The following is a 9,833-nucleotide window of genomic DNA, read 5'->3' on the forward strand; positions in this document are numbered from 1 at the left end:
AGTCGTGATGGGGACACATCCTTGCAGGTCCATTTTTGCAGTTACCCTTTGCGGTCCTTTGCAGTTTTTTGTGCGTCGCTGTGCCCATTCCGATCCGGACACCGACACAAGTGCGCACGGTTGAAGGATCGGCAGCTCTCGATCGACGGGGACCCACTTCGTCCCATGGTTCCAGTAGGAGTCATCTTAAAATGCCCCAAAATGACACCTGCGAGTGACGCGAGAAATCCGAGCAGAAACGACAACGACAAGACGGCACACGTGTGCGCGGGGGGGCGGTTTCTTTGTTGACAGCCTTCTGTAGAAGCACTCTTTTTACTTTTTTCTATCTTCTTTTTTCCTCGTTTTGTCCCTGGTCCGTACCGCGTATTTTCCGTATGCCGTATTCCATAATACCTCTATCATACCCGTGTCTTTAGATAGCCGCCCTCCTTTGTGGACTCTTGCAGGAACGTGCACAATGCATGTACGGAGTATGTCGTAGGGGGGTGCGGAGAAAAGAAGCTTAGTAAAGCAAATGCGAAGACTGCGTAGGCTTTTAACGCACAGACAGGGACTACCGCCGCACAACTCTTACGAGAGCCCCCGAGAATCTGTTTGCTGCCAGTCGTAGTATTCCGTTCTGGGCGTACGCAAAGGAGAAAGTCGATCGCTGGATGCCACGGAACGAGTTTGGCCGCCGGCGTACCCGACATAGCCACTCTCGACAGGGTCCAAGTGGGAAGCAGGATAGAATAGAGAACACGGGGGTGGGGGTGACTGGCTGGGCGCCAAAGCTTGTCTCGGCGCACGCACTTTGCCAAGAACGCGGCTAATCATCTATTTTTCTGGTTCTGGTTCCTGGTACCTGGCTCTGATTCTGGTCTGTCTCGGAGCTGGATCCTGGCTGTGATTCCTTGTCTTGTCTGGTGCGAGTCCTGCTTCTGGTTTCTACAACGTGCGAAGTACTTTGTACTCAAATTGTCGAACTTGTTTGTTTTTGTCAAGAGTATATAAACAATGCTATTATTACAAATTGGATATAAGGGGAACTTTGGTATTTCCGTTCCTGCAGGGGGGTCCTTCTTGGACACCGTAGTGTGTCGCATCCTGCAGGTTCCAAGCCACCCCCAAAGTGAAATAAAAATAATGTGATTGGGTCTGTACTTCTGTAAAAGCGGATATTCGCCTCCGGTCAACTGACAACAACTTGCACTGGCCCGCTACAGGAGAATCATCGCGGCCAGAGCAGCGACTGCCCATGTACTGGCAGCGTAGACAGAAAGGGCCGCGCCCGAATTCTTGCTGGGACAGCTGATCGCAGGGCTCACGGCCGCGCACACGTGAGACGTCGCGGCCGCCGAGATGCTCGCCGCCACAGCCGCGTCGGCCGTGGCCGCACACGGGTTGCCAACGGGTAACGGTGTCGTGTCCGAGAACACGGCGCACGTGTCGTGGCCGTCGTTCTTGCTCACGTCGGCCACGGGCAGAATGTCGGTCAGGTTGAAGGCCATGTTGGTCAGGCGCGAGCATTCACTAACTTCGCCTCCGGCAATATCGGGCGCGGCGCCGCCGCTCTGCGCAATCGAGAACACGACGTTCTTGCTGCGGAAGCCGCCGCCTAGTGTAACGGGCCCGCCTTCCTCCTGCGCCGAGCAGTTACCGGCGCCAAACGCCCAGACCAGGTTGTACCGCGTCACCGGGTCGGCGCCATTACTAGTTGTGTTAAGGTTGACGGCGTACGTGTAGACGAAGAGCGGCTCGCTGGTGCCGTTGGCGGCTGTGGTGCTGGTGAAGTTGACGGCCGTCAAGTCAATCATATTCAGATAGATTGTGGAGTTGTGCTCGACGTTCACCCAGAGGTTGAGGCTGAAGTCCGGGTCCAGCGCCGGGGCCAGGGCCGGGTTCTGGAAGGCAAAGACGACGGGGAAGATCGGGGACGGCGCGTAGGTCTCGTTGCGCGGGAAAACGAGGTCGACCTCAACCGTCTGTGGGAACGTGATGGCGTCGACCGTGACGACGGCCGGCAAAGCCCAGGCCGCGGCGAGCAAGAGGGCTGCGCGGCGGAAGGACATTGCGGGCGTGCGTTGCGGGGGGGGGTTAGGCGCTAATTTTGCTGGCGACACAGGGCGAAAACACGAGCGGCAGGAAGCAAAGAGAGCAGACGAAATCAAAAAGGGGGGAGGGGAGGGTGAAAGAGAGACAGAAAGGGGAGCGAAAACGAAAAGCCGAGAAACGAAACGAGCCGTATGGTTGAGTGACCGAAAGACGGAAAGTCAGGTACCTCATACAAGAATAGAATCACAGAAAGAAGCACACGATGCACATGTATGGAGTGGTTCACCCCCCGGCCAGCCGCCAACCGCTTGTCAACCGAAAAGGGGCAGGTTTGCACACAAACAAAAAAAAAAAAGCTAAATTAAGCATACTTACGGAGTACTCCCATCTTTCGAAGTAGTTCTGCAACCACAGGAACACTTCAGTAGCCCAGGCTCCACTTCTTGTGCAGGTACCAGCTAGCGCGGGGAAACAGTATCATACATGATGCAAGTTCGCTGCAACAGCATTCGGGCCATTTGACGGTGCCGAAGCTCCGTCCTCCGTGCGACATACGACGTTGTACGATTTCAGCGACACATAGGCTTCTAGCTTGCCGGCCGCGCCACAACCGCCCCTCCGCCTATTGCAGGCGCCCTCCGACGCCACGTGCACTCGTTGCGCATCTGTGGTGGTTGGCAGCTGCTGACAGTGGCGGTCGAATCTCACGGAGCATTTTTGGTTTCGGACCCACAAAGCTGTCCCACTCGTGTGCCGTCGATTCCGCAACTGCCTTTTTGTTAAACAATCCTTGCCGCAACGGCCCGCAAGCACTGGGCGTTCAGGATTCGGCAACAAGCAGCGCGCTAAGCATGCAAGTCAGACTATCGATAGAAAACGCTAGAAAAAGGGGCCCGCCGCCAGGGACCATCGCCAGGATGTCGGTCTCTGTCGCCCACACCGACGCCGGGGTCTGCATCCTTACGATTTATCTCAGTGACCCCGTATCGTATGCCCCCGCTGAGGACCCGAAAGGAGACTCGCTGCACATCTCTTGGACTTCCGCTGGTACAAAAGCATCGATGTTCTCGCCGATCGCTCATCAACATCGTACCCCGTACAAAAAAAAAAAGACTGAGCAGCGGACATGCTCAACCCCCACTGCCAATTTCATTTTTCTCGGGACACTCATTTCACGCGCATGTACGATCCAACCTTAATTCTCACGACACGGGATCGTCGGTGACTCTCGATGGAAACAAGAAAAGTCGTGCGAAGCTGACGACGAAAAAAAAAGAAACTCAAATAAAACAGACGAAAGAAAGACACAGACCCAGGAACGTGTCTCGTATAAGCCTGCCACGACCGAGGAAGCGCCTGTCTTCGGCACGTTTTCTGCTGAGCGAACATCAGAGGCTTGTCTTTTATCTCGTTACCTTTCCTGTGAAGGTTTGATGTTTTCGAGGTGATGTTTTACACATAGGCTTTCTTCCATCTCCTACGTACCTAGTACTCCGTAATACCCATTCCTTCGCTTCCTAGTCGGGAATCGGTCGGATATTGGGCGAAGACCGCAAGAGCCGCACATATTTTGTGCCGGCCGTAGGATTCTGACTCCCTGGTCTGACCGGCTATCTCTCCACTTTGACTTACACGACCAAATGTTGCGCTCATAACGTGTATAAACCACCGGACCGTCGTCTTTTGGAGGAGAAGATCGTCTCCCCAGGATAGTAACGGGTTATCATCTTGAGGAATTCTCGAAATTCTCTGTACCTCTGGTCCATCGCCAGCATCCCTCCTCCCTTCCCCGTCTCCCAGTCTTTCGTTTATCAGTCTCTCGTTTTCTTCCCAACTGCTTTGGCTAGTCGTCATTGAGTCGTCTGTCATACGCACCAGTCTCTCGTTTTCACAATCCCATTCCGTTTAATAACACTGCTTTTTCTTACAACCAAAACATAAATCATAAACAGAATGGGCCGTTTCATGACCCTTGCCCTCGGGCTCCTGGCCGCCTCTCCCGTACTCGTCGCAGCGGTCGCCGTCCCCGTCCCGACGCCGGCCCCTGTTGCCCCCGCTGCTGCCTGGGCACCCATTGCGGCCCGCGGCGTCGACTGTTACTTTCAGGCCGGCGCCGACGACAACACCACATGCTCGCAGTTCGCCGGTGAGTGGGCCTTGACTGTCGCCGAGTTTCAGGCCCTGAACCCGGGCGTCGTTTGCCCGAACCTCAACAGCGATACGCTGTATTGCGTGAGCGGCACCGTCACTGGCAGCAGCAGCTCAGGCGCCGTCGGGCCCCACCGCAGCAAGACCTCGGTCAGCTTCGAACTGCCGTCGGGGTCCGGCGGGCCCTCTAGCTTCTGGACGTCCTTCTCGCGCATCCCGTCCGCCACGTCCACCACCTCGTCCACCACCAGCTCCTCGTCTTCGATTTCGTCTTCGTCATCGAAAGCGGCAGGCCCACCGGGGCCGACCCAGAGCGGCGAGGCGGCAGACTGCACTAACTACTACAAAGTCGTCAAGGGTGACACGTGCCCTAAGATTGAGGCCGCATACGGCATCAGCGCCGACCAGTTCGCGTCGTGGAACCCGTCGGTCGGCGCCGACTGCCGGGGCCTGCTCGTCGGACGCGCCGTGTGTGTCGGCGTTCCGGGGGCGACATCCTCGATCGTGAGCGTTGCGCCCAGCTCGACGTCCAAGTCCGCGAGTGCTTCTCCCTCGTCGAGTGTTCCGTCGGGCGTTCCCTCGCCACTGCAGCCTGGTACTTTTTCGAACTGCACGTCTTACCACAAGATTGTATCCGGTGACACCTGCTCTGCCATCGAGGCGGCCGCCGATATCACCGCTGCGCAGTTCGCGTTCTGGAACAGCGGTGTTGATAGCAGCTGCTCCAACATCGATGTTGGCTACTACCTCTGTATTGCCGGTGGTGGTGACACTGGCCCGTCCTCGGGCGCTCCATCCCCACTCCAGCCTGGTACTCTCGACAACTGTACGTCCTACCACAAGGTCGTCTCCGGCGATACGTGTGGTGCGATCGAGACTGCCGCAGGCATCACAGCTGCGCAGTTCGCCGCGTGGAACTCGGGTGTTGACAGCACGTGCTCCAACATCGATGTCGGTTACTACCTTTGTATTGCAGGTGGCGGTGACACTGGCCCGTCCTCGGGTGCTCCGTCCCCGCTACAGCCCGGCACCCTGGCCAATTGCACGTCTTACCACAAGGTCGTCTCGGGCGATACATGCAGCGCCATTGAGACTGCCGCAGGCATCACGGCTGCGCAGTTTGCCGCGTGGAACTCGGGTGTCGATTCCACCTGCTCTAACATTGATGTTGGCTACTACCTTTGTATTGCCGGTGGCGGCGGTACGGGCTCCACAACCGGTGCTCCGTCCCCGCTCCAGCCCGGCACCCTATCGACATGCAAGACCTACCACAAAGTCGTCTCCGGTGACACTTGCGGCGCCATTGAGAAGTCGGCGGGCATTTCGGCCGCAGAGTTTGCCGCCTGGAACAGCGGTGTTGACAGCACGTGCTCCAACATCGACATCGGTTATTACTTGTGTATCGGTGGTGGCCCTGCCGTGTCGACGCCAACCACGCCCTCGCCGCTGCAACCCGGCACCATCTCCACGTGCAAGACGTTCCACAAGGTCGTCTCTGGTGATACTTGCGTCGCCATTGAGAAGTCGGCCGGCATCACGGCAGCACAATTTGCCAAGTGGAATACGGGTGTGAATGCTGAGTGCACCAACATTGATGTAGGCTACTATGTTTGTATTGGTGCTTAAAGATAGAGGACTAGCCCGAAGCGAGATGTGAAGGAGGAAGTAAAGTAGTAACTGCTGTTTTCACCCTGTTTTAGTATCAAGTTTAATAACACAGATGCCGTATTTGGCTCCTTCACCTGGCAAGACGATCTCTGCCGCTATGCACCGCACAATCGCAAGTCAGACTTACTTTCTAGATATTTCCGTTAACGCGCATGTTGCCGACCATCCTGGAATCCGACGTAACTCCAGTGGCTTATCTCCTGCAGGACAAGGTAAAATGCGCCGTTCGTTATTTGAGAGTCGAGTTAAGGGAAATGGCATAATTTACGACAAGTCCAGCATATGGGGGTATGGAGATAGCCAAAACAACGCCGGGTGGATTGGTGCCGTCGTGATGGCAAATAGGACAGGAACCTCCGAACACAAAAGGGCAAGTCGGGAAATGAAGGCTGGCAGCACCCAGTATCCCTGGGTAGGCTTGTATATCCCATAATTCATACTGAGCCCAGCGACATCTGTTTCCTGATGTGCCTCCCGTTTTGTGCGGAGACGAGCCACGCTGCGACCGTGTTGCTTTCTTTGGTTGGACCTTTCCTCTGTCACGAAGCTCGCCACCCCGGACCTAATTTTTAATAATGGAGAGAAAATTTTGTATATGACTGGACGATAAGTGAAAAGGAGAGGGGTGAATATGGAGAGCGGAGAAGTGAAGAGGAGTAGGCTATTTATATTTTTGGGAACATCTATGTGGAAGTCTATGGAAGGCAGGTAAAGCCAGAAAAAGAAGGAGTTACCCATGACAAGGCGGTGGCAGACAACAACCAGGGCTGGAGAAAAATGTCAGACCACCATGAAGGCGAAGCCAGTAGGGGTGGCAGCCAACATAGAAGGGAGCATAATCAGAGTGGTTGGGAGATGAAAATAATTGGAAAATACCGCATCAAAAATTGCGCGAACCAAAGTGTACACAATTGCCAGTCAATGAACTCCAGATGACGTTGAAAATTGTGCGACAGTTCGTGGAATGCCCGTGTGGTGTAGGCCTTCTGGAGAGGATTAGCCCGAATGGCACGAGCGTTCAGTACGACAACAACCACCGGGCTATTTACTTGTGTGAATCGCTGCTGACAATGAACACCTCCGAACCGCCTTGTCATACTCTCATTGGAACTTACAAAAGATTTTGCAGAGGACTGAGAAGCGGTTGTCCGATAAGTCACAGAGAATTTTCAAACATAACACTTTTCCCGTATGAGCGGGAAAGGATCAGGCTGACAATAGAATGACCGTAATAGATTTTACAAAAGAACCGCAAAGTAGGTGGATTTGTGTGATGTACCTCAAATAGCTGTATTTCATTTGTTCTTGCTCTTGTCACGTTCTATTTATTGCCGTTTGATGACTTGACGTCCCTAAGGTAGGGTCGTGGTTGGTGACGAGTCGGTGAGGTTTACCGGGTTGTATAACTGTGTATATAACACTCAACGCAAGGCCCAGACTAGAAAGACCGACAGCAAACCAAAGAGCACCACGGTAGCCGTGGAGTTTGTCATTATCTGTAAGACCACCATTGTTGATGTTCGATTCGATAGTACCGGCAAATCCAAGACAGAGCGAAATACTGTAGTTGATAACGGTGACAATAATGCTCGCACCCATACCTTGGTACTCTCGTGGAACTGTATCAGAAAAGATGACCGTGGCCGAAGGAAACGATGTATCGAGGCCGATGGTCATGGCAAAAACCGAGAAGAAAAAGTAGGTCCAGTAGATGGAGTGCGGTGGGCGGGCGGCGCCTAAGGCAGTTCCAATTACGTAGACAGTCTGGCCCACGAGCATAATGTTTGACGCGTGCACGCGGCCGAGCAGCTTTCCTACGGCGAGAGCCGAAGCGAGACCTACGGGTATGATTGGAATAATCCACGCGGCGATCTGCAGTGGCGTGGTGCCCCCGATATTGATGGCGACCTGGATGACATAAAACAGCTGCTAGGTTAGTATGTATGTGCGTGTGCGATGTGGAGAGAGAACGGCAGGAGAGTACACACCCAAACACCAAAAGACCCCCAACCGGTTGCGGTGCACGCAAACACAAAGGCAATATCTGTGTTGAAAGCCGAAAGGGGCAAGATAGGCGCAGAGTTCCAGGAGGACAGTTCAATATAAAAGAATGCGGCACCGGACAGGAAGCCGAGAATAAGACAGATATATACGTATGTCTGCTGCCAGCCAACGACGACGGCCTGGTTCCAGGCAAAGTTGACGAGTACGAGAGCCGCAACGCCAGTGACCATGCCAGGAACGTCAAAAGTAGCCACCAATTTGCGTACTGTCCACGGCTGCCTTTCCTGCCGGGCCTCGTCCAGTGAAACGTGTGGGATGGCCCATGCAGCGAAACCAGCCACGCCGACGAGGGCAATACTTTGGCTCCAGTATGTCCATGGCCACCAAGACACGGAAGCAAAAAGACCGCCAAACACGAACCCGGCAACGGCACCAAAGGGGGCGGACGCCCCGAACCATGCAAATGCCATGTTCTTGTGTGGGCCGGGCGAGTAGGAGCGGCCCAGAATGGCCAGACCATTGGGCAGCGTCAACGCAGGACCCATGCCTTGGAAGACACGGGAACAGACAAAAAGAACGTACCCAGCGTCATTTGCTGCATAAACGGAAAGGCCAGCCACCAGACTCCACAGCGCGTACCAAAACATGCCGGCGACAAACAGTCGCTTGTGGCCAATCTCATCGCCGAGGCGACCTCCGACGAGAATAAAGGTGCCGATTGTCAGACTGTAGCCGGCCACAAGCCACGACAGATGTCCTGAATCTTTGGAGGAAATACCAAAGGTCTCGCCTATGACGCTGACAATTGCTATCGTGTTTCCCATTCCGCATTGATTGGTGAACATGGCCGTGCATATGGTTCCGACAAAAAGGATCTGGCGCGGCACTGAAAAGGCATCTGCTGGATATTTTGCCGAGTCGTTTGAAGGCATGGTAGCTGTCGCTTCCACGTCTAAAATAGTTTGGTTAGAAGTGGTATTTCAGCATCAATTAATAGCACATATTCGTAGATAACGGACCGTTTACTTGTCTCTGCAATTCGGCATCTCGGGACAAAGCATTGGAGTACGGAGGAGATACTGTGGAAGCGGTCTTCTTGTCTCCTGCGGGCAAAGTCGAGAAATCTGTCTTCACATCCTCTGAGGCGGAGTTGAGGAATCGTTTTCCATGTTCATCGTACTAATTTAAACATTGGTGATTGAAACGCGTAAATGATTAAAAGAATGAAATCCATGAAAAAGTGAAAGAAAACATAGTGAAGCAAGTCGGCCCGGGCTTGCCTCTAATGTACAGTGGCCGTCTACGGACCGTGCATCGAATTGTTAATCTTGTCATGCCGGAGGAAAAATATCCGTGGTTAACCACCTTGGACGCGTCGCGTATATTTGTCTTTTGGTTTCTACGGAGTATTTTGGTGGTGTTTTATCTCCGGAGTGACAACAAAGACGCTTGAGGCCGGAGGAGGACTATGGACCGAAGTCAAAATAAGTGGGGTGCTTGGAAGCTGGTGACAAATCTACGAACCCGGACCTTTCACAAGGTCCGGGGACTAAATGATCCGGACGACTCGTAAAAGCCCGCGTCACTTCCCGGAGTTGCGAGCATCGCTTGTTCCATGACCAACGAAAGGTATCCTACATTCGATGCGCGGTTCGAAAAGCAATCGCGTCAGTAGAGGAGAGTTAATTCGGAAAATCAACCCAGACTTGCATTGATCAGCACACTTTTCAATCAAGATAACCCCTTACCGCACGCTGCAGGTCGCATACCAACGCAGCGCACTGGATAGTTAGTTAGGGTTAGTTAGTTAGTTAGTTAGTTAGTTAGTTAGTTAGTTAGTTAGTTAGTTAGGGTTAGTTAGGGTTAGTTAGGGTTAGGGTTAGGGTTAGTTAGGGTTAGTTAGTTAGGGTTAGTTAGGGTTAGTTAGGGTTAGTTAGGGTTAGTTAGGGTTAGTTAGGGTTAGTTAGGGTTAGTTA

General features: G+C 53.6%; 3 protein-coding genes across 3 annotated transcripts; 1 reads left to right on the top strand and 2 right to left on the bottom strand.

The window, feature by feature from the left end:
* Positions 1–1,202: 1,202 nt before the first annotated feature.
* Positions 1,203–2,054, bottom strand: SPBR_07726 (uncharacterized protein; the record flags this gene model as incomplete). The annotated part of the gene is made up of 1 exon (XM_040765980.1): positions 1,203–2,054. One exon carries the CDS (start codon positions 2,052–2,054, stop codon positions 1,203–1,205), a length of 852 nt encoding a protein of 283 aa, XP_040617780.1.
* A 1,936-nt stretch (positions 2,055–3,990) lies between these two features.
* Positions 3,991–5,811, top strand: SPBR_06967 (uncharacterized protein; the record flags this gene model as incomplete). The annotated part of the gene is made up of 1 exon (XM_040765223.1): positions 3,991–5,811. The coding sequence occupies one exon, from the start codon at positions 3,991–3,993 to the stop codon at positions 5,809–5,811; it is 1,821 nt and encodes a 606-aa protein (XP_040617781.1).
* Positions 5,812–7,205: 1,394 nt separating this feature from the next.
* Positions 7,206–8,681, bottom strand: SPBR_07193 (MFS transporter of unknown specificity; the record flags this gene model as incomplete). Its single annotated transcript, XM_040765447.1, has 3 exons — positions 7,206–7,259; positions 7,306–7,779; positions 7,842–8,681. 3 exons carry the CDS (start codon positions 8,679–8,681, stop codon positions 7,206–7,208), a joined length of 1,368 nt encoding a protein of 455 aa, XP_040617782.1.
* Positions 8,682–9,833: the final 1,152 nt, after the last annotated feature.

Source organism: Sporothrix brasiliensis (genome assembly GCF_000820605.1).
Source record: "Sporothrix brasiliensis 5110 chromosome Unknown Cont20, whole genome shotgun sequence".
NCBI lineage: Eukaryota > Fungi > Ascomycota > Sordariomycetes > Ophiostomatales > Ophiostomataceae > Sporothrix > Sporothrix brasiliensis.